General features: G+C 52.0%; 1 protein-coding gene across 5 annotated transcripts; it reads left to right on the plus strand.

Moving 5' to 3' along the window:
* The first annotated feature begins 14,479 nt into the window (after nucleotides 1–14,479).
* SSBP4 (single stranded DNA binding protein 4) lies at nucleotides 14,480–25,804 on the plus strand. 5 transcript variants are annotated; one of them, XM_006876302.1, is made up of 18 exons: nucleotides 14,480–14,538; nucleotides 19,368–19,440; nucleotides 19,561–19,622; nucleotides 19,721–19,805; nucleotides 22,722–22,796; nucleotides 23,107–23,172; nucleotides 23,353–23,412; nucleotides 23,493–23,562; nucleotides 23,677–23,747; nucleotides 23,836–23,903; nucleotides 24,182–24,227; nucleotides 24,309–24,344; nucleotides 24,426–24,477; nucleotides 24,558–24,625; nucleotides 24,717–24,795; nucleotides 25,096–25,124; nucleotides 25,319–25,426; nucleotides 25,775–25,804. In XM_006876302.1, exons 1-18 carry the CDS (start codon nucleotides 14,480–14,482, stop codon nucleotides 25,802–25,804), a joined length of 1,137 nt encoding a protein of 378 aa, XP_006876364.1. The 5 variants fall into 5 exon arrangements, with proteins under 5 accessions (XP_006876364.1, XP_006876365.1, XP_006876366.1 ...); XM_006876303.1 differs by lacking the exon at nucleotides 23,353–23,412; XM_006876304.1 differs by lacking the exon at nucleotides 23,107–23,172.
* Nucleotides 25,805–26,346: the final 542 nt, after the last annotated feature.

Below are 26,346 nucleotides of genomic sequence, written 5' to 3' on the forward strand. Positions count from 1 at the left end.
TAGCAGTTCGAAACTACCAGCTGTTCCGTGGGAGAAAGATGAGGCTTTCTGCTCCCGTAAATATTTACAGCCTCGGAAACCCTGTACAGGGTGTCACTATGAGTCGGAGCTGACTCCACGGCACATAACAACAACAACAATATTTGCTGAAGCATATCACCAGGCCTTTCTGCTGCAGTGCTACTGTTCATAGACATGCAGGGGAGATTTGACAGAGAGAAGAGATTGGAATGTTTTAACCACAAGTTAGAGAAGACTGAAATGCTCACAGCCACTAGAAACTGAAAGAGGCAAGGAAAAAACTCTCTTCTAGAATCTATACGGACAAGGACTCTGCACATTAACTTGATTTCCTATTTCTTGACATACAGAATTGTGAGGGAATAATTTTCATTTTGTTTTAAGCTACAAAAATACATAGTAAAATAATACAGTAAAATGAATACAACCTCTTAAAAAACAAACAGTTCAGCATGGGAACAAGGAAAGGGGAAACTATTGTTTAGGAAACAGCGACTTCTGTTTATGGTGACAGAAAATTTGGTAACAATTATAAGTGATGGTTGCACGATTTGATTAATGTCATTGATATCAATAAATTATACAATGAAAAACTGTTGAGCTGGCTCTTTTCCTCCACTGTTACCATGGGTCACCATCTCACCAGGTATCACCAGTATTGTAAAACCAAGCCCTACCCCAAGTCCCATTTCTGCTGAGGTATCCCTGATGCCAAGATTCTTATCTTTGACCTGAATTGGAAGGAGGCAAAAGTGGATGAGTTCTCACTCTTTGGCCACATGGTGTCGGATGAATATGAGCAGTTCTCCTTGGAAACCCTGGAGGTTACCAGTATTTGTGTTAACAAGTGTATAGGGAAACATTGTGGCTAAGATGATTTTTACATCTGAGTGCAGCTGTATCCCTTCCATGTCATCTGCATCAACAAGATGTTGTCCTGTGCTGGGGCTGACAGACTCCAGATGGGGATGCAAGCGGCCTTTGGAAAGCCCCAGAGTATTGTGGTTCGGGTTTACATTGGCCAAGTCATCTTGTTCATCCGCACCAAGCTTCGAAACAAGCCAAATTCAAGTTCCCTGGGCACCAGAAAATCCACATCTCCAAGAAATCAATGCTAATGAGTTTGAAGACACAATGGCTGAGAAGCGCCTTATCCCAGATGACTATGGAGTCAAATACATGCCCAATCTTGGCCCCTGGAAAAGGGGCGGACCCTGCATTTGTGAAAGTCTTGGTAACACAGCCCCGCCCGATCTATGTCCTCCAATAAATTCGACTTCCTGTCCAAAAAAACAATAAAAAAAGAAAAGAAAAACTGTTGAACTGGAAAATATTGTGTTGTTTAGGATTTTACAACAACAAACAATTTTTAAATGGGAACCAGGTTTTTATCTGGCCAGAGAGAGACCTGCGTCAATATTTTCTCTAATTTTTTCCTTTTGTGCTATGAACAATGCAATACATAAATATTGCTAGGTGAGACCTCATGCACAGCAGAATGAAGACTGCTCAAGCCTGCATCCCCACCCCCACAATTGTTATGTTTGAGCCCACCGCCCCAGCCACTGTGTTCCAAGTTGTATTTTAAGTGCCTTACAATCTGAGGGGCTCATCTTCTGGCATTATATCAGGCAAAGTTCCCTGCTATTCATAAAGTTTTCAGTGGCTAATTTTTCAGAAGTGATCTGTCTGTTCCTTGCTCATCTGTCTTGGTCTGGAAGCTCCGCTGAAACCGGTCCACCATGTGTAAACCTGCTATTTGAAATACTGCTGACGTAGTTTCCAGCATCCCAGCAACACACAAGCCACCACAGTATGACAAATGGACAGATAAATGGTGGAATACATAAGAATACAAACCAAAACTCACTGCCATCCTGTTGGTGCTGTCTCATAGCAACCGTGTAAGACAGAGTAGAAATTCTCCTTAAGATTTCTGAAATGGTAAATCTTTACAGAAGCAGCCAGCCTCATCATTCTTCCATGGAGTGGCTGATGGGTTTGAACTATCGACCAAGTAGCCCAAGGCCTAACCCACACCACCACCAGAGCTCCTGGAATACATAAATTGGTAAATATGTATATTGGAGTCCTAGTGTGCTGCTATAGAATAAGTATTGCACTGCTAACTGAAAGGTTGGTGGTTCAAAGCCACCAACTGCTCCTTGGAAACCCTATACAGGGTTGCTATGAGTCAGAACTGACTCAATAGCACTTAAACATATTTGAAAGCATATTTAAATGCATGGTATGATACACAACAATCCTCCATAACAAGAAGATGGATAGAGCAGCAGAGAACTCTGTTATTGTTGTTAAGTGCCATCGAGTCGGTTCCGACCCATAGCGACCCTGTACAGGGTTTCCGAGGTTGTAAATCTTTATGGGAGTAGAAAGCCTCATCTTTCTCCCACGGAGCAGCTGGTAGTTTCGAACCACTGACCTTAAGGTTCGCAGCCCGATTCGTAACCGCTACGCTACCAGAGTTCCTTCTAGGCTCATGGAAAGAGAAAGGTTGAGTGCTGGCAGCCAAGGGGTAGGCTTGCAGAATGTGCCCTTTGGTTGTTAAAATGGTTATATATTCCTAAGTGTTTTTGTGTACATCAAAAAAACAACAAACAAACCAGAGGGAATAGAAGCAAATACTGTTTGATGATGATGCATTGAGGGGATTGTAATCATTGAAGTCAAGTTAAATATAATAGGATGAGTACAAAACCGATGCTCTCCCATGTAAACTATCACTCAATTCACAATAAAAGCTTAAAAAAAAATCAATGAGGAAAAACAAAAAGAAGAAAATGGAAGAATACACAGAATCACTGTACCATAAAGAAATGGATGGTGTTTAGCCACTTCAAGAGGTAGCATATGATCAAGAGCCATGGTACTGAAGGAAGAAGTCCAAGGTACACTGAAGGCATTGGCAAAGAACAAGGGTCCGGGAATTGATGGAATAAAAATTGAAATCTTTCAACAAACTGATGCAGCATTGGAGACATTCATTCATCTAAGCCAAGATATTGGAATACAGCTTCCTGGACAATTGACTGGAAGAGATCCATATTCATGCCCATTCCAAAGAGAGGTGACCCAACACAATGTGGAAATCATCAGACAATATCATTAACATCTCATGCAAGTAAATTTTGCTAAAGGTAATTCACAAAAATGATTGCAACAGTTCATCAACAGGGAACTGCCAGAGGTTCAAGCCAGATTCAGATACAGATGTGGCATGAAGGAGATCATTGCTGACTTCAGATGGATCTTCACTGAAAGCAGAGACTACCAGAAAGATGTTTAACTGTGCTTTATTGACCACGCAAAGGTTTTCAACTGTGTGGATCATGACAAGCTATGGACAAAATGGCAGAAAGTGAGTATTACAGAACAATTAATTGTGCCCATGAGGAAGCTGTACATAGACCAAGAGGCAGTCATTTGAACAGAACAAGGGAATATTGAATGGTTTAAAATTAGGAAAGCTGGGCGCCAGAGTTATATTCTTTCACTATACTTATTCAATCTGTTGTTGTTGTTGTTGTTGTTGTTGTTGTTGTTAGGTGCCACCGAGTTGGTACCATGGCGACCTTATGCACAGAAGAACGAAACACTGCCTGATCCTGGGCCAACCTTGCTACTGTTGCCATGCTTGAGTCCATCGATGCGGCCACTTGGCCAATCCATCTCATTGGGGGTCTTCCTCTTTTCTCTGTGTTTCCACCTTACCAAACATGATATCCTTCTCCAGTGACTGGTCCCTCCTGACAATATGTCCAAAGAACAAGAGACAAAGTTTGGCCATCTTGGCCTCCCAGGAGCACTCTGGCTGCACTTCTTCCAAAACGGATCTATTGGTTCTTCTGGCAGCCATGGCACCTTCAGTACTCTCCTCCAACACCATAACTCAAAAGCATCAATTCTTCTATGGTCTTCCATATTCACTGTCTAGCTTTTGCATGTATATGAGGTTATTGAAAATACCATGGCTTGGGTCAGGCATACCTTAGTCCTCAAACTGACATCAAGCTGTACGCTGAGCAAATAATCCAAGAAACTGGATTATATGAGGAAGAATGCGGCATCAGGATTGGAGGAAGACTCATTTACAACCAAGGATATGCAGATGATACAATTTTGCTTGCTGAAATACTTGCTTGCTAAAATACTTACTCATGAAGATCAAAGACCACAGCATTCAGTATGGGTTGCACCGCAATGTAAAGAAAACAAAAATCCTCACTACTGAACCAATAAATAACATCATGATAAATGGAGATAAAATTGAAGTTGTCAAAGACTTCACTTTACTTGAGTTCACTATCAACACAGAAGCAGCAGTCAAAAAATCAAATGACATATTGCGTTAGATAGATATGCTACTCAAGACCTCTTTAAAGTGTTCAAGAGCTACTCGTGGGGCCTGTGAGTCTCTGCTGCCCTCGTGTGTCCAAAATCAAAACTACAGGCACTAAGTGAAAAGTGGGTTTTCTGTCCCTGGGTTGAGGAGGTTCCACGCATAGGATCTTGGGATCCAAAGGGCACACTCCACTCTGGCTCTGCTTTGATGGTAGTGATATCTCCCCTCCTGCTTCTAAGATGACTTGTTTTAAACCCATATTAGAGTTGCAAAGTTTTACAATTACGATGAGCTCTTCAATTACTCACAAGTGAACCTTACCATCCTATCAGCATCTTCTCAAACCACCTTTTTCTACTCAGATCCATCAGGAAAAAGGTGTTTGGCGGGAATTACAAAGACTATCTGGTAGAGAACCATTTGAAGTAATCCTCTCCTCTGAAAAGGCCCGTTGCTGAGCCTCCCAGCGTGAGACCTAGAGCCTCCACTCTGCTGGATGTCCTCAGGCAAGTTGCTTCACTCACTCCTCTGAACCTCAGTTTTCTCCTCTGCACAGTGTGGATGTATCAGCATCTTCTGGGAGGATTCAGTGAGGGCACAGAAGCAGAATGCCTGGCGCTAGCAGGACGTTCCCAGAAGCTGGTTCTGAATTGAGGAAGGGAGGGCATGTGGGGTACACAAGAGGTGGTCCCAGAAAACCCTGGTGGGAGGTGGGGATATAAAATGTCACCCTGTATGGAGTGACAAGGAGGTGACACTGTGGGAAACTAGACTCAGTCGGATGGAGACCCCAGGGAGACCACATAGAGTATGCACACCTCAGAATGGCCTCCTCCCAGAAATGATATCTGTTTGAAACCAAGGGCTACTCCCTGCATTTTATTTCATGGTACTTCTAGAAAAAGCACTCTCTCAGTCAGATGAAGCAAGAGCTGGTGGTCAAGAGTCCAACTAGTGGGAAGTACATGTTGGTGAGCACCCAGCCACTGCCAACAGCTAAGAAGTTGTTGTTGTTAAGTGCCATTGAGTCAGTTCTGACTCATAGTTATCCTGTATAGGGTTTCCAAGGAGTGGGTTGTGAGCTTGAATTACCAACTTTGTAGTCTAGTGCATTAACCCACTGTGCCATATTAGACAGCCCAAAATTCCTTACTTCCTGGTTGCTTTTCCCAGTCTTGAGCTGTCCAGAAAATTCCATCAATTTCCCAGAAGAAATATATGAGTTCTAGGCAGGGTGACCATCACTTGTCTATCAGTTTGTTGTACTGTAGTGGTATGCATGTTGCTGTAATGCTGGAAGCTATGTTACCAGTACTTTAAATACCAGCAGGATCACCCATGGTAGACAGGTTTCAGTAGAGCTTCTAGACTACACATGGACCTCATCAGATGGAAAACGCAGAAATCAAATTGACTACATCTGTGGAAAGAGACAGTTAAAAAGCTCAATATCAGCCAAAAGAAGGCCAGGGGCTGACTGTGGAACAGAACATACAGGTTCAGGCGGGAGTGGAAGAAAATAAAACAAGTCCACAAGAACCAGAATATAACCTTTAACATATCCCACCTAAATTTAGAGATCATCTCTAGGACAGATTTGGTGCATTAGACCCTAATGATAGAAGAGTTGTGGGATGACATCAAGAACATCAGGTAGGAAAAAAGGAAAAAGTGATTAAATAGGAAAGAAAGAAAAGACCAAAATGCATGTCAGAAAGAGATTCTGAAACGTGCTCTCCAGCGCAGGGATGCCAAAGTGAATGGAAGAAATGAAGATGTCAAAAAACTAAACAGAAAATTTCAAAGGGCAGCTCAGAAGACAAAGTCAAATATTATAATAAAATATACAAAGACCTAGAATTAGAAAACTATTGGAGTTCAGGTCCAGAAAGGAAAAGCCCTCTGCATATGTAGTTGCAGTGAGACTTAAAAAATGCCCAGGAACCATCCCAGAGACATTAGTTTATTATAGAAAAGAAAAGAGAAATGGTTTGCCAACAGGGAACTTACTGACAAAGGACGTATATAAACAGCAGTTTCCAGTAGCTGGACAATAGAGTTTTTTTGTGAAGGGATGTGGGCAAGGATCTTTTTATATCATAGGATATGCAAGCTTCATGCATATCAGGGCAGTTAAGGATGGTAAGTGGAACAAGGAAATGGTAGGAAAATCACAAGGTGCAGGGCTTCCTAGAGAACAGTTTCAGTACGCATAGCAGGAGGAGGGAGCTATCTGCTCTTTCCTAGACAGCTGGAACAAGGAGAAGGGACAGGAGACATGGTTTGAGTTGACATTAATGTGGCCATTTTGAAACAGTCAGCTTGTGTTCCTACAAAAGCCAAAAAAGAATAACATGCTCAGCATTTTTCAAGCAAAAAGAACTGACAAAAAAATTCAGGCTCTGACATGCAATACTAAAGGATTCCATGGATAAAATACTGAACGGTGTAGAAAGCATCAAACAAAGACAGAAGAAACACACAGTCACTCTACCTAAGAAATGGTCAATGTTCATCCATCTCAAGAGGTAGTATATAATCAAGAACCAGTGGTACTGACGAACAAAGTCCAAGCAATACTAAAGGTATTGGCAGATAACCAAGCTCCAGGATTGAATGAATAAAAACAAATTGAAATCTTTCAACAAACTGACACAACATTGGAAGCACTCACTCATCTCTGCCAAGGAATTTGAAGACAGCTACCTGGTCAACCAATTGGAAGAGATCCATATCTGTGTCCATTCCAAAGAGAGGTGGCCCAATGGAATGTAGAAATCATCGAACAATAGCATTACTATCACATGCAAATAAAATGTTGCTGAAGATAATTTAAAAACAGACGCAACAGTACATCGACAAGGAACTGCCAGAAACTCAAGCCTGATTAAGAAGAGGACGTGGGACTAGAGAAGTCACTGTTGATATCAGATGGATCTTGGCTGAAAGCAGAGAATACCAGAAAGATGTTTACCTGTGCTTTATTGACTATGCATAGGATTTCAACTGTGTGGATGATTGCAAGCTACGGATAACATTGAGAAGAATGGGTATTCCAGAACACTTGATTGTGCTCATAAGGAACCTATACATAGACCAAAAGGCAGTTGTTTGAACAGAACAAAGGGTTACTGAATGGTTTTATATCAGGAAAGGTGTGCGCCATAGTTGTATCCTTTCACCCTATTTATTTAATCTGTATACTGAGCAAATAATCTGAGGAGCTAGATTATATGAAAAAGAGTATGGCATCAGGATTGGAGGAAGACTCATTAAGAAACTAAGATATGTAGATGACACATCCTTGCTTGCTGAAAGTGAAGAGGACTTAAAATACTTACTGATGATGATCAAAGGCCACAGCCTGGCCTTCTGAATGGATTGCAAATCAATGTAAAGAAAACAAAAATCCTCACAATTGGACCACTAAATATCTTCATAATAAATGGAGATAGGACCTCATTTTGCCTGGATCCATAATCAACACTCATGGAAGCAGCAGTCAAGAGATGAAATGACATATTGCATTGGGCAAATCTGCTGCACAAGACTTCTTTAAAGGGCTCAAGACTAAAGATATCAGTTTGAAGGTTAAGGTGTGCCTGACTCTAGCCATGTATTTTCAATAGCTTCATATGCATGTGAAAGGTGAACAATGAAAAAAGAAGACTGTAGAAGAATTGATGCATTTGAGTTACGGAGTTGGAGAAGAGTATTAAAAGTACCATGAGCTGCCAGAAGAACAAACCAATCTGTGTTGGAAAAAGTGCAGCCAGAATGCTGTAGAATGCTTAGAAGTCAGGATAGTGAGATTTTTGTCTCTCTTACTTTGGACATATTATCAGAAAGGACCAGTGCCTAGAGAAGGACATTATGCTTGGTAAAGTGGAGGGTGGGCAAAAAAAGAGGAAGAGCCTCTATTTTTTTAGCACAGTGGCAGCAGCAGTGGGCTCAAATATAACAAAAATGGTGATGATGGCCCAGGCCCAGGTTTCATTCTGCTGTGTATAAAGTCACTGTGAGTCTGAACCCGCTCTAAAGGCACTTAACAACAGGCAGGGTGATCAGTTGGTGTCCTCTGAACCTCAGTTTCTCTATCTCTAACATGAGAAGAAGCTCTACTGACCTTCCTCAGGGATCTGCTGGGAGAATTTGCACCATGGAGGAGTTGGGTGCAGCATGAGTTCCCCAAGGTGTGCCTACCCAAGCCATGGTATTTTCAATAACCTCATATGCATGCGAAAGCTGGACAGTGAATAAGGAAGACCGTAGAAGAATTGATACTTTGAGTTTCAGTGTTGGAGGAGAATATTGAAAGTGCCGTGGGCTGCCAAAAGAACCTTCTTTTGGAAGAAGTGAGCTCCTTGGAGGCCAAGATGGCCAAACTTTGTCTCTCATACTTCGGACATATTGTCAGGAGGGACCAGTCGCTGGAGAAGGATATCATGTTTGGTAAGGTGGAGGGTCAGAGAAAAGGAGGAAGACCCCCAAAGAGATGGATTGGCCAAGTGGCAGCATCGATGGACTCAAGCTTGGCAACAATAGTGAGGTTGGCCCAGGATCGGGCAGTGTTTCGTTCTGCTGTGCACAGGGTTGCTATGAGTCAATACCGATTCAATGGCACCTAACAACATCTGGGCTTTCTCCAGGGCAGAGGGGTGGGGACTTGGTTTTGTGGGTAGCAAGAGTTTTGGAAGGACCTGGAAGTAGTTAGGACCTGGTAGTGAGTGGCCGCATTTGGGTTGGACTAGGCCTTCTTTCCTCATTGTTTCAATTCTCCACTCCCTATGAGGGCTTCCTGAACTCCTGGTATGGTGCTGTAGGATAAGCACCGGACAGCTAACCACAAAATTCGTGGTTCAAACCCACCAGCTTCTCCTTTGAAACTCTATATAGGGTCACTATGAGTCAAAACCAACTCCATGGCACGTAACATTAACCACATGGGGGCTTCCTGGTTAATTCCCAGATACTTTTGTTGTTGTTGTTGTTGTTGTTGTTGTTAGTGCTGTTAAGTCCATTGTGACCCTGTATAGGGTTTCCAAGGAGAGCCTGGTAGGTTTGAACCACCAACCTTGTGGTTCAAATCAATCTTGTGGTCTGGTTGAGTGCTTATCCCACAGCGCCACACCAGGACTCCTGAAATTCTCATCTTAGTCTGTTTTCTGGGGAATCCAAATGAGACTGGGTGTGAATAAATATGCCTGCTCCCTCCCAAGGCCACACAGCAAGGCAATGAAGCACAGCCAGGATTCAAACACAGACCACTGGCCCTTCCATCGGGGACATCCTCCTCTAGGTGACCTTCTCAGGGTACAGTCCCCATTTCAGAAGTGGAAAGACTCAGGCTCCAAGAGGTTAACATCACTCCTAGAAGTCCAGGCTTCCTGAAGGGCGCTTTGCCCATACCCCATCAGTCCGCAGCCCCCAGTTCCCAGGGTGGAGACTGGAGAGGGAGAGACTTTCTCCTGCCAGATCCAAGATGGAATCCCTGCCGTGTCCTGCCTGTTGCCCTTCATCGGCTGCTGCTCCTTTTGTGGTGTTATTTGGGTTTTAATTTTTGTGTTGCATTTAGAAAATTACCCATAATGACAGCTTATGAAAGGAAAAGCCTGGAAGCACAGACTCTGCTCCCAGCTGCAGCTGAATCCATGCAGGCTGGGGAAGAGCCACAGGGGCCCCGCCAACTCTGTCTCAGCCTCTCCCAAAGCTCCTGACTTGAATGAGGAGATGAAGGTTGTAGCCAGCTCCTGCAGGGAGGAAAGTCCACCCTCCCACTTTCCAAAGACTCCCTCAGCCAGTTCTCACAAGGAATATCTAAGGGCCCCCCACATCTGTGTTGCTGTAGGGGAACAGATCTAGAAGAAAGCGGATCCACTGACTCATAACTTAATGCATTCATTATTTTATCATTACAGCTACAAATCCAACAAAGACTACTGCGGAACCAATAATCAGGCCAAGGAAGCCAGGGTAGGAGGAAGCAGGAAGGAGGGCTAGGAAGAGGAGGGGAAAGAGGAATAAAGGGTGAATGGCAGGAGAAGGAGGATGAGGAGGAGTGGCGATACTATTGGGGACCAAGAGCAGAGCAGAAGGAAGCTAGAGAAAGAGTGCATCAGGCGAAGGCAGGCATGTGCAAAGGTCCAGGGGTGGTTTGGGAAATGAAAGGGCTGGAGGTGAGTGCTGAAGGGAGAGATTGGTCCCTCTTCTGGGCAGACTCCCTGCTCCATGAAGCCTGCTTTCCCCTCAACTACCATCTCAACTCAGTGGGACTGGAGGTTTGGGGAATGCCTGTGGTGGATAACTGGCATTTCTGAAGCAGCCACATGGCAAGTAGCCAGAAGCTGTGGAAGAGATTGCAGGTCTGGGATTCCACCTTAACCCTAGTCTTCTTCACTTATTGCCTTCCAATACCCTTTTCCCACCATGTTCCTAGGCCTAAATCTGACCCCCTGCCCGGGCCAAGGCCCAGGCCCAAGGGCTCCCTCCTTGCAGCCTCCAGGGCAGCCACAACAGTTCTTACACTCTCCATGGCTGCCCACGAGAGCTGTTTAAAATCACGATTCAGATTCTGCTTCTACTTGGCTCCAAACCCTCCCATGGTTCCCCACTGTTTCCAAAACAAATCCCAAAATCAATTCACCGCTGTCTCTTGCCTCCTACCCCTATCCCAAAGGATTCCATCCCTATGGAAGCTTCGCCCTCTGCTCAAGTCACACCAGTCTCTTCACCCTTCAACACCATGAGTATGTTTCTAACCTCAGGGCCTTTGCACGTCTCTCATCTTCTGTTTAAACATTCTACTTCCAGATCGTTCAGACCCATCCCACTATTTATTTTTAAATAGCTTGATTTGAGATATAATTCATACAGTTTGCCCATTTAGAGTGTGTGATTCAAAGGGTTTTTTTTATATATATACTTATTCACAGTTATGCTCAAACCACCACTACAATCAATTTTATGACATTTCATCCCCTCCCAAACAAACCCTTTAACTATCAGCCCTATCGTCCCCTTCTCCTCCAATCCCTGGCAACCACTAGTCCACTTTCTGTCTCCATGGATTTGTCTGTTTTGAATATTTCATATAAATGGAGCCATATAATATATGGCCTTTTGTGTCTGACTTCTTTCACTCAGCATGTTTTTGAGGTTCATCCATGTAAGCAGACTACTAGAGTGTCATTCCTTTTCATAGCTATGTAACGTAATTCTCCAATGTATGTATGGACTACATTGTGTTTGTCCCTCTACTGATGGACATGGCTTATTTCCACATTTTTGGCTTTTGTAAACAGTGCTGAAATGGACATTCGTACACAAGTTTCTGTGTGGACGTATGTTTATAGTTCTCTACACCTAGCAGTAGAGTTTCTGGGGCATGTGCCGACTCTGTTTAATCATTTGACGAATTGTCGGGCTGCACCGTTTCGTATCCCACCAGCAGTGGATGAGGCTTCCGATTTCTCCACATCCTCACTAGCACTGGCAGTTGGTATCTGCCGTTTTGATTCTAGCCTTCCTCGTGGGCGTGAAGTGAAATCTCATTGTGGTTTTGATTTGCATTTCCCTGATGACTAATGTAACCCCCTTTATTTCTAACATTTTCCCTTTTCTCCTCATTTCCCCCCGTAAGGGAGGAGGGATTTTTTTCTGGGTTCTGATAGCGCAAAGGGATCACTCGTGTTGGTGTGCGCGCTCCTCTCGACTCTTCCGCCGCCCCGTGGGGCCGGGCTCACTCTAGCCGACTTTTCCGCTGGCGCCCGCGGTGTTTGGAGACCCGGCCCCGTTACCATGGGAACGGCGCCTCTTGCTCCCGCCCGCCTGCCGTGCCTCCCCCACGTGCCCACAGCCTTCTCTGCGGCCGCCGCCCTCCTCCCCCCAGCCGTCAGCCCCGCTGTGCGCAGCCTCCCCACCTGAGAGCTACCCTCCCCACCCCTCCCCGTCCAGCACGTGGCATGCTCTGAAATGATATTCCCGAAGGGCCTCCCCCATTGGTCTGCTCTAAGAGGGGTAGTAACGTGCCCCGGCTGCACACTATAGGCACTCAGTATATGTTCGCAGGCTAGATGAAGATTCCACAGCTCAGAAGGCGAGGGACCCAGATCCGGGAAACCAGGGAGGGAAAGCCGTAGAGTGTTGAAAAATCAATGGAAGACTAAGGAGAGAGTTCTAGGGGCGTCTGTCACCTAAGAAGCTGTAACTCGCACCTGCCACACCCTCTGTGCCCCGGGGGTGAGGGGTGGGGGGAGAAGCGCTGGAGAAACAGGAATGGGAGCTGCTGTTACTAAAAATGAGGTGCTGCTTGGCCGCCTGAGCCCCCCGGTGACACTGGACAGGAGGCAGCCTACCCCGACCCCCATAAGTGTACAGTGAGGCAGCCCCTTCACGTCTGCTCCGCTGAGTGCCCCAAGTAGAGGAAGCGGGGGAGGGGGTGGTGGCTGGACGGGAAGTGGGAAGGCAGGCCAGCGTCCGCCCCTGGCCGGGCCCCCCCGCAGGCGGGGAGGAGGCGTGGCTGGGCCGTCTGCCCTTCCCTTCCTCTGCTGCCCTCCGGGAGGCCTGGGTGGAGGCAGCCTCTGTTGAAGAGCCCTGCTAGGGAGAAGACTAGCAGTGGGGAAGGGGCGCTTCCATCGAGACAGAAACCCACACACAACCCGGACACACACACACACAACAAATCTCCAGAAGCCACGCCCTGCCCTCTCATGGAAGTCCACGCGCACTCACACGCACACAGCTAGTGAAACCTGAAGGACTCAACGTGAGGATACCTTACTTACACACTCAACATACACACCCACAACCCACCCATACACACACCCCGGCTTAGGAAAACTAGCTATAATCACAGACAGAAACGCCCACGAGTGACAACCGGGCAGCCCAGTCCCACCACATCCAGGCACAGGGCTTTTTCTGGATCCCAGGGACCCCTTTTCTAGAGGGGGCCCATCTCCAGTGTTCTCCACTCTGAATACCTCTTGGGGGCTGGTCCAGAATGGCAGCCCAGGGTGTATACCCACTTTACAGATGGCAATACTGAGACTGTGAGGCAGTCCGCTGAGTGGCCTGGACACCCGTGGGCAACGCACCCCCCCCCAAGCACCCACTGCTGTCACCTGTGCCTGCGTTCGCTCTTGTCTTCTGTGAGTGTCCTTCTGTGACCATGTATGCCTCTGTGTGTTGAGGGCTGGGTGTGTGTGTGCTTGAGGTGGTGATGATCTGTCCTGAGCCTCTGCATGGGGGCTGTCTGTATGTGTGTCCCTGGTGCACTATGTGTGGTCGCCACCTGGGTTGGGTGTGAGTAGGTCTATAGGAGGGTGCCCCAACGGTGATTGGGACAGTGGATCTTGTGGCTGTGCAAATATATTTGTGGGATGAGTTGGTTCCGACTCATAGCGACCCTGTATACAGTATCCAAGGAGCATCTGAACCGCAGACCTTGTGGTTCAAACGGGCTTTGAAGTCCCATGCTTTAGCCCACAGTGCCACAGCTCCGACCAATTGCTGATGTACAGCAATTTGGGTGGCAGAGCCTCTTGGTAGTGTGTGTATGTGTGTGTATAGCTGTATGCCCCAGGGTAGCCGTCCCCACTCATGTTTATGCGTGCAGCTGTGACTAGGTATGTGCACGCCTGTATGATCTTAGGTGGCTGTCCACACTGGTATCTGCCAACTTATACAGTTGCGTACCCTCTCTTTCCCTGTGGCAGGAACCACGCGTGAGTGCCCCTCCCCTAGCCAAGGCAGGCGGGGCCCACCCATGCTCCAAGCCGCCGCCATTGCCCCTTTAAGAGCGGCAGCCGCGGGGCGGTGGGGGAGGTGGCGGCGGGCGGGGGCGCGCGCAGAGGGGGGAGCGCGCTTCCCGGAACAGCCGGCGCTGAGGGAAGCTGGAGGAAAAAAATAAAACCCGCGCAAGGGCCAAAACTGGCGACGCTGCCGCTACGAGCTCCCCCACGCGGAAGATGCCCGTGGCGGGCGTGCAGAGCTGGGCGCTGTGAGGCCCTGAGCGCAGGGTAGTCATGGCGACGGCGAGCGCAGCCTGGGGCGCCGCCTGACAGGTGTGGGCCCGGCGGGACGGCGCAGAGCAGCATGTACGCCAAGGGGGGCAAGGGCTCGGCCGTGCCCTCCGATAGCCAGGCCCGTGAAAAGTGAGTGGGGCCGGGCGACACCGGGCGCGAGACTTCCGTGGGTTCCGACGCCGGCGGCGGGCGGGTGGGTACGCACGGGGCACGTGGGCGCGGGGTGGCGGTCTTGTGCGGGGTCTCGAGACTTGCAAGCACGCGCGAGACCCGAGGGGCGAGGAGTCGCGAGACTTGTGGGGGCGCTAGAGTTGAGGGGGCGTGAGGGACCTGATGGGCGTGAGATTTGGGCAGGGGCGCGAAATTTGAGGGGTGTGAGAGATCTGGGGGCGCGGAAAATCCGAGGGGCCTGAGAGACTCGAGGTCTTGGAGCAGTTGATGGGGATGGGGGACTTGTGGGGCTCCAGATTTAAAGGGGTGGGAGAGACCTGAGTGGACTTAAGAGTTGAGGGAGCGCGGGACCCGAGGGGCATGAAGAGCACCGCTTGGGGCAAGACTTGTGGGATGCGAGCGTTTGCACCACCCGGTGGGCGCTGCCTCCTGCAACCTGGGGGGAAGTTTAATGGGTGAACTACGACTCCGAGAGGCCAGAGGGACACCGGCCACCTACCCTGTTGGGGCAGCTGTGAATCGGGCCCTCTGGGGCTTGGAGAGCTGGGAGGTTCCTGGGTTCAGGATCTGGGGGTCCTGATGCTGAGACCCCAGCGCTCAGGTTGTAGGCGCAGGTCTTCAGCACTTTGAGGTTGGTTGGAGGACTGGACAATGAGGCAGACGGTGAACCCCGAGGCTGGACCCTTCCTTGCTCCTACCCTGCCTTTGGGCTCCCTTGACTCCCCTGGGTGCAGCATTATTAACGCATCTTGGAAGAGGTTCTTTAGAAGGAAAAGATCCCGGAAGTTGGGTGGGGTTGGGGGGCAGCCACGTGGAGGATTTCCCAGGGTGTTTGGGAATGTGACCTCTAGGGTTTGGGTAGTGATGAGCAGCCTCTATGCCGCTGACCTCTGACTCTCAGACCTGCCTCATCTTGCCAGAGCTGACCCTGAAGAATGTTGCTCCCTCTGTCCAGCCCCAGGGTCATTTGGAGGAAAGACTTTATGGCGAGAAGATACTGCTCTGCAGGTTCCCTTGTCGGCTGCACAGCTGGGGGGGTGGGGGGTGGTGCTCCATTCCCAAGTGTGATAAGCTCCAAGAATCTGGACTGACTGGCACCTGGTGTTATTCAAGTTGGAAGAAGGGAGTGTCGCGCATGAGCATGGTCACCCCTTCCCTGGGGGTCTTATGTCAGTAGCTTCAGCCCCTATGGCTCTGCCCAGCCTCAAGACCTTTTTGCACCATCTGGAGGCACAGGTGGGAGCCAGTCACTGTTCAGAGTGTGGTGGTCAAGAAAGAGGCCCCCAAAGCTGAGGAGACCACATTGTAGGAGGGAGGCGGGCGCTGAGGAACCCAGACAAGCAATGAGGGTAGTTCCAGATCTGGAGAGGTGCTGGTAGGGAAACAGTGGGGACATGGGATATAGTGAAGCATGAGAAGGGGTCAACTGAGCAGAGATGGGGCAGCGAGCACCTCATGTGCAAAGGCCCTAGGGAAAGGCTGGGAAAGGAGGAACACCTCATGTGGAGAGGCCCTGAGGAAGGCCTCCAGTAGCTACCTCACTCCCATTTGGGGAGGAGATAAGGAGCTGGGGGCTGTGAGCAAAGGGCTCCTAGAAGTTGTCACCTTGGCCTGAGGTGGTAATAAGAGAAAAGAGAAGCAGAGGGGACAGTAGGTTTGAACTGAGATGCTGAATTTGGAGTTCCATTTTGACCCTGGTGGACCAAGAGAGACATCAGCTCATCTGGGTTCTGGAAGTGGGGGGTTCATGTGACCCTTTCCCCCCACTTCCAGCTCCCCTGAGGGGCTTACAAGATACTGCATTCCCAGCACTCCCTTGGCTCTGGCTGGGAGGTTGGGATTCCCTTCTTCTCTGGAGCCATCCACTTCATGCAAAGGGGCCTGTGTAAGCACCAGGTTCAAGATAGGAATGCTACTTCTGAAAGAAATTTGGGAAACAGATGTTTGAGTCCCCCACTTCACTGACGATGCTGAAGCCCTGGACTAAGCGACCCTGAGGTGTGTGACCTCCTTGTTAGAGCGGACTAAGAGGGTTTGCTCTGAGCCTCAGTTTTGTCATCTGAGATGTGGGCCCCTGCCTGTGAGGACTCTCACAAGGTGACATATTTAGGATGGAGGCCAGGCACTATCAGCCTTAGGAAATGTCAGCCACTGTCCGAGCTACTTCCTGTCTGGACCTTGGTTTCCTCCTCGGTGAAGTGGAGTTAAGGTCCTAGGGCTCAAGTCCACAAGTCCCTGACTTCTCTGGAGGTTTTTTTCCCTCTCTGCTCACCCTACCACCACCTAAAGTGAGCTTGCCTTTCCGTCAGAAACCCTGGGTGAAGCAGGTGTGTGCTCAACAACTAGCTGAGAGGGTATCTTAAACCACTCCAGAGGTCCCTCAGAAGAAAGGTCTGGTGATATGCTTCTGAAAGATCACATTCTTGGAAATCCCTGTGGAGCAGTGAATTTCACTCCACACCCATAGGTTAGCCTGAGCCTGCAGTAACTAACAGTAGCTTTCTCCTCTTCCCTCTCTGACCCCAAACCCCAACTCCCTGTTGACATGCCATGGGGGTTTACTGGGGTCACCCTATCTCAGTCTGGTCCAAAAAGGGTTCAAGTACTGGCCGATGCCCTACCCTTCAAGGCTCACTGCAGATGGATGGTAACATTAGGCCAGGCAGCATGGTGAGGTGAGGGCAGGGATGAGAGGAGGCTGGGATCTGGGGCCCCCTCTTCCCCTCAGGTGCTGGCCTCTCCTTTGAAATGTGAACATCTGTAGCCTACAGGGGAGCCCCAAGGGCTATTGGGCTTGGGCCATTTATAATACTAAGATAAAGTTGAAGCCCCCTTACCTCCTCCTTGTCCTTTCTTGCCCCTGAGTCTCTGCTCTTAGGAATGGTGATGGTGGTGTGGTCTCTCTATTGCTCAGTGTTGAATGTTTACTGTGTGTGTGTGTGTGTGTGAGAGAGAGAGAGAGAGAAAGAGAGAGACATTCTCCTGTGCCCAGGCCACTGCAGCTCTGCTCTGAGAGCAGGGAGGAAACAGTGCTCCAGCTTTGTTCCTGGGGGCAATGAGACCATGAGAGGTGGAGGGTCAGGAGTGGCAGGGAGACCACTTAGGGACACTGGAGTCCCACAGAGACGAGGGGGATGATTGGTATAAAGACCCTGCGGTAGCACAGTGGCCGAGTGTGTGTACACCAGGGCGAGAACACAGTCCCTCTTGAGCCAAGCTGGTAGTATCTGTGACCAGTCAGATGGGGGATGAGGAGTGGATGGGAGCTGCAGGAGGTATTATCAAAATGGAGTGGGAGGTTACTGAGGAGAGAGGAAGGGAGCCCCAGGGGGTGTCCAGGAGCTATGAGAAGGGGTTCCGCAGCATGAAGCCCTTTTGAGCCTTGCTGCTGCTTATGGCCTCCTCCAGTAGCCCTGACTTGAGGCAGGAAGTGTGGAGAAGGCACTACACAGAACCTCAGTCTTCTGCCCCCAATCCATTTTCCTTCCCCAAAGCCCTGGGGCCCCAAGCCTCCCATGGGAAGGAATGTGTCCCAGCAGCAGGCAGACTGAGAGAAGGGGGCGGCTAGAGGGGTCATGGGCTGAGAGCCTTCTTGTGCAGCTGTGCAGCTAGGGGTGCTCAGATCCCACCCACACCCCTGACCCTTGGTGGCAATAGTAGTTCATTTGTGTCAGGCAGCCAACTTGCCTTGTGAATCTTGGCCTGGGCCCTGGGCAGGGTTCTGTCCTCTCTGCCCCCATCCCCCTCTACCGGACTTACAACCCCAGTCCTGGCTCAGGACACTCCACAGTACATGTGGTTTGGTTTACTAGATCGCATCTTTCTGTCCCTGCACCGCCCCATGAGAGTGTGACTTCCAGAAGGGCAGGGGTCTGGGTCCCATGGCTCCCAGCACTGCACAGAGGAAGCTGCGCTCAGTCAGTGTTCCAGAACAGATGAGTGGGTGGGTGGACAGATGGACAGGTGCAGGGGAGGAGAGGAGTGGAGAGGTTGAAGGCAGAGCCAGGTAGGAGGGGGTTAGGGACAGGAGGTGGGACTGAGGAAGGAGGGACGAGGGCTGGAGCCACCTTGGGCTGATGGAGCTCTGGGAAGCTGAGCGCCAAAGTGGGTGTCAGACATGAGGCAGTAACTGGAAGAAGCCTGCTGGGAGAGCAGGACTGAGTCAGGGGAAGGTTATTTTCAGACGGGGCGCTGCCAGCCAGGAGGGTGGGCTGAAGATTGGTGGAGGCAGCAGCACTGAACTAGAGGCTGGAGGCTGGAAGGGCCTCAATGCAGCTTCCTGCCTTCAGCATCCAGCCTCAGGCCAGCACTTGGGGAGCCCCAGCCTTGGGGTTACAGGGCTGGAAGAGCCTAAGGGCTAGAAAAGCCAGGGCATGGACAAGGAGGACAATGTTCCTGCTATCCAACCCCTGAGGTCGTATTTCCACTTTGGGTAGACAGTAGCTGAGGAGGTATGCAGACCACCCCCCTGGTGGCCACCTCTGGGGTCTCTCAACGGGCCAGACAGCCATTGCCTTGTCCAGGAGGAAGTGTTGAACAGAATTCAGTATGCAAGTTGGGGGTTGGGGCTGGAGTTCCTAGAAGGGCTACTTAGAGAAGGGGTCCTGCAAGAAGGGTTTTGATAGGTACATAGGAGTTGGCCCTGTTAAGCAGCAAGTAAGAAGGCCATTTCCTGTTAAAAGGGGCGCACTGGGGTCCCAGGTCAGGGTGAGCCAGAGATGCTGTTCATGGGGAGAGAGGGGGCACAATGAGGGGCTGAGTCTGAGCCTCCACCCCTCCCCCCCAAGGTTGGCCTTATACGTCTATGAGTATCTGCTACACGTGGGAGCCCAGAAGTCAGCCCAGACCTTTCTGTCAGAGGTAAGCGGGCCCTTCCCTGCCTGCTCCCTTCTCTCCCCCTAACTTAGGAGCTCTGGAAGGGTGGGTACTATCGGGTGGGGAGGGTGGGCCTCCTGTCACCTGCCTTCTTTCTCCCTGCAGATTCGATGGGAGAAGAACATCACATTGGGAGAGCCCCCTGGATTCCTGCATTCCTGGTGGTGGTGCGTGTGAGGGCAGACACGTACTCAGAGCAGGGGTGGGGGGCACAGGAGCACGGGAGTGTGGGCCTGAAGGAACTACGTCCCATCCTGCCTCACAGTGTGTTCTGGGACCTGTACTGCGCAGCACCGGACCGGAGGGAGGCCTGTGAGCACTCCAGTGAGGCCAAGGCTTTTCAGGACTACGTGAGTTCAGCGGGGTGCTGGAATCCTGGCTCCTCCTGGGGGGGCTTCCCATGCTCGGCCCATCCCTTCACCCCTCAGCCCCTGCTGCCCGGGGACAGGGTAGCTGATAGCACTGGGTTAGGCCTGGAGCGATGATGTTTCCCCCAGCACCGAGAGCTCTAGAGACACCTACTGAGGCTGTTTGCTGATGATACCTCTCTGGCTTTAGTTTCCCCCATGGCTGAGTGAAGTTCAGACCATCTTGGAGTAGAGGCTGAGGGTGACAATAGCAGATGGCAGCACCTCCCTTTAACCTCTGCTCTATGCTCTAGCCCAATCCTCTCAGCTGCTGGTGGCATCTTTGCATTTCCAAGCTATGAGGGGGCCTCCTCAGGCCTCTTCTTGAGTGTGGGTTCGAGGGGGGTCATCACACTGGCCTCTTACCCTCACCCTAGAGGAAACCCTGAAGTCTTACCAGCTAGGAGCCGCCCTCAACCCTGCCTGAAGTGCAGACCTGGTGCACCCATGGGGTGATGGTGGTTATGTGCTGTGGAGTCGGTTCCGACTCATAGCGACCCTGCACAGGGGTTTCTTTACGGGAGCAGAAAGCCTCATCTTTCTCCTGCGGAACAGCTGATAGTTTCGAACTGCTGACCTTGAGGTTCGCTGCCCTATTCGTAACCAGTGTGCTACCAGAGCTTCTTGGGGAGCTTCTTGAAGACGCCGCCACCCGCCACCCTCGCCTTGTGGGCTGGGGGACGGATGGTCACTGGCTTTCCTGTTCATCCCTCTCTGGTCCCATTCCCTTTCCCATGGGTATCTGAAACCCCGAGGGCATGGGTGCCTCCACGTCAGCCCAGCTCTTCCACATCCCAGCTGAGCCCCGGCTTCCTCCATGTCTCTCTTGGGGTCTTTTGGGCTCTGCTCCTGGGTTTCTGCCCGGCATTGAAGCAAGCGTTCTTCCCGCAGATGCGCACCGGTTGTCATGGCAGCGCCAAGGCGTCGGGGAGAGGGCGCTAGAATGAGGAGTCAGGGTCCCCGCGGGCGCGGGCGGAAGCTCAGCGTGCATCCTGCCGAGCCCCGCTGCCCGGGGGGGAGGGGCCCCCGCCGGTCCCCCTTCCCGTCCCCCACCGCTCCCGGGACTCCGGGACTGACCTTGGTGTCTCCAGGAAATGCGAGCGCGCCCAGCTTGTTGTCATGGCAACGTGGGCCCCGGGCCGGGAACCTCTAGAAAGCTAATGTGGGGGGGCCAGCCTGCATCTGTGGTGGAATGGGCGTGGGAGCGGCTTGGGCCAGGATGAATCCCGCAGGGCCGAAAGTTGGTGGACGGGCCATGGGGGCTTAGGAGGAGGGGGTCTGTGCACCAGTTCCCCTCCCAGATCTCACCCTGCTGCCAGCACCGACCAGGAAATGCTCCAGCGCCTGCTTCGACCTAAAGTGGGGCTGCCTGACCCAGGGCTCCAAGGTGTCCTAGGCCGGCTGGGGTGTTTGTGGGGGAGGGCAATAAGGGAGGTGCTCATTGAAATCAGGAAGCTGTGACTCCACCGCCCCCAGGTCTCCGTGGGCTTTCACTGGATTTCTGCTGGGCCCTAAGGAGCCCTCTATCATGTGGGCTTGTGGGGGCTGCCCCCAGTCGCGACCCCAGCTTAGTTGGCCTTGGTGGTGGGAGGTTTACAGGATCGCCTTGGGGGCGGGGCAGAAAGGGGCCTGGTTGCAGTGGGGGGTAGGAGGGAGACTCTGCCAGGGCCCTGCTCTGAGCAGCTGAGGGGCCTGGCTGAAGGTTGGCTCCCCTTTCCCCTCAGTGACATGGCGCTGAAGCCCTCAGTGCTACTGTACTGCTGGACATGGAAACAGCAGTGCCACAGACCAGCTTCCCACCAACCCTAGTCTGGCAGGGTACAACAGCAGAGGGTTCGGAGATCCTTGGAGATGAATTCCCCATTTTGGTCTGCGGTGCCCCTTCCCTCCTGAGATACATTTTTCTGGCTGCAAGTTAGTGCCCATGGAGTCCTGGTGTGAAATCCTATACAGGGTCACTGTGAGTCATAATGGACTCAAGGGACCTTAATGGCGAGGCAGGGTGTTCAGCAGTTGTTTTGATTTGGGGTGTGTTGGGTAGAGCTAAGGAGCCCTAATAGCTGCTAACTGAAAAAGATGTGGCCTGCTTCCCTAAAGCTTGGAAACCCTATGGGGCAGTTCCACGCTGTCCCATGCAGTCACTATGAGACCAAATGGACTCAATGCAAAGGATTCTTTTGGATTTGGGGTAGAGCTAAGGACCCCTGCAAAGCCGTCCTAGCAGCTAGGAGGAGGGTTGGTGGGTATAGGAGGTGAAATTTCAGAGTCCTAGAATTCTTTCTGCATACTAATGAGGGTAGGGAGCCCCTGCTTGATGCAAACAGTTAAGCACTCAGCTGCTAACCATGAGGTTAGAGGACTCAGTTGAGTCCACACAGAGATGCTTTGGAAGAAAGATCTAGTGACGCATTTCTAAAAACTCAGCCACTGAAATCCCTATGAAACACAGTTCTACTCCTGATATGTATGCAGTTGCTGTAAGTTCAAGAAGGTGAAGACAGATAAAGTAAGAATAAGTGCTTGCTTGAATAGACCAGGGTCTTCCAGTAACTCTGACTCAGCAGTTTGGTCAGAGGCCCTGCAGTTTTATTGAGTGTATTTCTAGACTCAAGGACCCCCTCAAGCTTGGGAATTTCACAAGGTTGGGCCCTAGACCTTCTCAGCCAGTCCAGGGTTGTGAAACCAGTGTCCCCTCTGGGGAAGGCCTGCCATGTGGTGCCTAGGTCAGGTGACCAAGACTTCACTTGCACACCAACAGCTGCCCACCTCTGTCCCTGAGAGTTTGGCCTCTCTCAGAGAGGAGGGGTATCCCAGAGGATCTGGCCTAACTTTCCCCTCACCATCTCCCGCACCCTGCAGAGCACTGCAGCAGCCCCCAGTCCTGTGATGGGGAGCCTGGCCCCCAACGATGCCATGGCACCCGGCTTCTTCCAGGTATGACTGAGGGTTGGGCCCCCCTGACCCTTGATAACTCAGTAGGCTATGGCAGACAGGAGTTGGACACGGAGAGCCCTGTGGCTGGCCATGTGAGACTCTAGGGCATTGGGGCAGAAGAGTGAGGCCATGTTGCCCTCAGGATGGGGCCAGAGGGGTCACCATGCTCCTGGGACAGAGAGCAGGGCCATCTACCCCCCATATCCATGTCACTCCCTCTCCTTCCCTGGTTGTCCTAGCATGGCTGCAGGACACAAAGGGACTTTGGAGTGACTGTGTTCCCCCAACCCTCCTGGTTCTGTCGTCCTAGGGCCCCCCCAGTTCCCAGCCGCCCCCCCACAACCCCAACACCCCTATGATGGGGCCTCATGGCCAGGTAAGAACCTGCAGCCCGCGCTAGCACACACACGCCCCTCCCCTGCTCACTGTGCTCCCATGCACCAGGTCCCCCACTGGCCCTGGAGGGATTGCCAGGCTTGGGAGTCCTTGCAAACGGGAACAGGGTATGTGGGCATGGTTGTGGGGAGGTGCTGACACCCCTGCCCACCTCTTCCAGCCCTTCATGTCACCGCGGTTCCCAGGGGGCCCCCGGCCCACCCTGCGGATGCCCAGTCAGGTGAGAGAGATGGGGGGCAAGGAGGGCCAAGGCTGGGAGGGTGGGAACACCCCAGACTTAGTGCTGCTCCCCCCCTGCAGCCTCCCATTGGGCTTCCTGGCTCCCAGCCGCTCCTCCCCAGCACCATGGACCCCTCTCCGCGCGCACAGGGTGAGTAGGGATTCAGCTGCCGTCCTCTCCCCTCATCCATAAGGACCCTACCTTTGGACCCCTTCCCTGTATACAGCGTGGTCCCAGACTGAGCCCCCTTCTCTTTTGTCCTAGGGCATCCGAGCATGGGTGGTCCCATGCAGCGGATAACACCTCCCCGAGGCATGGCCGGTGTTGGGCCCCAGGTAAGGCTGACCCAGGTGGGAGACAGCTTGAGGGGCTGTGACCCCTATCTGCCATTACCCCCTACACATGGTCCCTTCACCTTGGCAGAGCTACGGAGGCGGCATTCGACCCTTGTCTAACACCCTCGCTGGCCCTGGGCTGCCCACCCTGAACATGTAAGATCCCAGGAATGTGTACACTCCTGCCTGCTCACATGCCCCACTGCCCAGCCTGGAGATGATTGTGCTGGGGTGGGCCTAGATTCTGAACATTGCTTTGTCTATGACTCAGGTGGGGAAACAGAGACCCAGAGCTGTAGTCAGTCCCCCATGGCCATGAATGGTGGATTGGAAGCAGCCCTGTGACCATTGGTCAGCCTGCTTTTCTCCTGGCTGCACATGGACAGGTGGGGGTTGGTGTGGGTCAGGAGCTGTGCATCCAATGTCTTTCCTAGGGGTCCAGGAGTACGAGGCCCATGGGCCAGCCCCAGTGGCAACTCGGTGAGTCCCAGCCTAGGTGGGTGGGTGGGTGGCTCCAGCCCACCATCCACACCCTTACTCATTGCTGCTCCCTCTCCTCAGATCCCGTACTCTTCATCCTCGCCTGGCAGCTACACGGTGAGTGGGGCACCCTCAGCCTAGAGGGTGGGGTGGCAGATGGGGGAGCCTTTCTCACCTCCCCATTTGTCCAATGTACAGGGACCCCCTGGAGGAGGGCCTCCCGGAACACCCATCATGGCCAGCCCTGGAGGTAACACCAAAGTAGGGTACTGGCCTGGAGGGAGACCCCTCAAGCTTTCATCTCCTCACTCTGCCCTTTGCCTCTTCTAGACTCCAACTCCAGTGAGAACATGTACACCATCATGAACCCCATTGGGCCCGGAGCTGGCAGGGCTAACGTGAGTGTGGGGCTCTAGAGGGTTCTAGGGGAGCTGGGTCTGCAGTCTCCAATGAGTTCATCCTGACCCCACGCTGCCCTTATACCCGTAGTTCCCGCTGGGCCCCGGCCCGGAGGGCGCCATGGCTGCCATGAGCGCGATGGAGCCACACCACGTGAACGGATCCCTGGGTGAGTGGGCTGTACCAGGAAACTCCCCTGGCCGCCCCCCCTCCCCCCGCACTTATGTGTTTCCCCTTGGGTTGCTGAGTGACAAGAGCTGGGGTGGAGGAGAATGCGTAGTGACACCTAGCACAGGTACCCATTGGCGCTTGTTCAGGCTGGGCACAAGCAAGTGGCTACAGTTCGGCTAGGGGAGGAACTGGAAAAGGTATCCGAAGGCCTCTTCTCCCCGCTCCCGCCCCCCCTCCCTCACGCGGGCAGACCGTGACTAGGCGCATCTGAGCCACGTTTCCATCTGTCTGTCCACAGGCTCGGGCGACATGGACGGGTTGCCAAAGGTGAGGGCTATGTCCTTGTGGCAGGCACGGCGCGGCAGGGGAGGCGGGATCTCGGTCGGCTTCAGTTAGGAGGCCTTGTCTGGGTGGCACAGTGGTGCCGGTGGTCTCTGAGTTTGAGGGCGGTTCCGCGGGTAGCACATCACGGGGAGAAGCCTTAGAGGTCAGGGTGCCCAGCTGACCGCGGCCACCCCCAGAGCTCCCCCGGCGCTGTGGCCGGCCTGAGCAACGCCCCTGGCACCCCACGGGACGACGGCGAGATGGCGGCTGCCGGAACCTTCCTGCACCCATTCCCGAGCGAAAGCGTAAGCGACTGCGTCGACTCCCCCCCCGCGGCGTCGTCGGGCCGGAGGGGCCTAGCGGGCAGACCCCGGCGGGGCGGCCGGGGGGCCAGAGCAAGACCGTGACCGCGGCGGGCCAGGTGGGGGGGCGGCCGCGGCACCTCTTCCCTTCCCCCATCCCTCCCCTCCCAGTACACTCCTACCCTGGAACCCGAGCCGAGCCCCTCTCCTGTACCCGTGCCCCACCTCCCTGTACCCATCTGGGACCTGAACCCACCCTGTCCTGCCCCCATTATCCCGGGAGGGAGGGGCGGGTCCCAGCCAAGGCCGGAGCTGAGCCTGCCCGCGCGTGCCGCCCTCCTTTCTCCGCAGTATTCGCCTGGGATGACCATGAGCGTGTGAGGGGCATTCGCCCCCCTTCCCCCTTGCCTCTGCCCAGTGCCCCTGCCTGGGGCCAGGTTCAGGTGCTTGAGGTCAGATCTCTGGCACCTGGACCCAGGCCAAGGCTTTGGCAGGCCCTCCCGCCCACATGAACTTTTCATTTTCTAAAAACAAAACAAAAAAACTCAAGGACCTCAGAGACCAGCTCTCCTGTACGGCCCCCTTCCCTCTGCTGTTTGTATTTGTCCAGTGGGGACTTATTGGAAGCCACCTCTCTCCCAGGATGGGGAGCATCAATAAATGTTAACTTGGTTTTGTGTTTTGGTACTCCTGTCTTGTATTTCTTTCACTTGTGGCTGCACCATGCACTCCCCTAACAAGCACGGGGAACTAGGACAAAAGCTGGGTTCTAAAGAATGGATGTAGAGTACCAGGTGGCAAGTAGATGCTGCAGAGGGGATGGGAGTAAACAGAACAAAGGACCTGCAGACAGAGGCTTTGTGGCACCAGTTTATTATCTTCCTTGGGGCCTGACAGTATTAGGGCGTGAGGGCAATAGGTTG

This window comes from Chrysochloris asiatica, unplaced genomic scaffold (assembly GCF_000296735.1).
Source record: "Chrysochloris asiatica unplaced genomic scaffold, ChrAsi1.0 scaffold00374, whole genome shotgun sequence".
Taxonomy (NCBI): Eukaryota; Metazoa; Chordata; class Mammalia; order Afrosoricida; family Chrysochloridae; genus Chrysochloris; species Chrysochloris asiatica.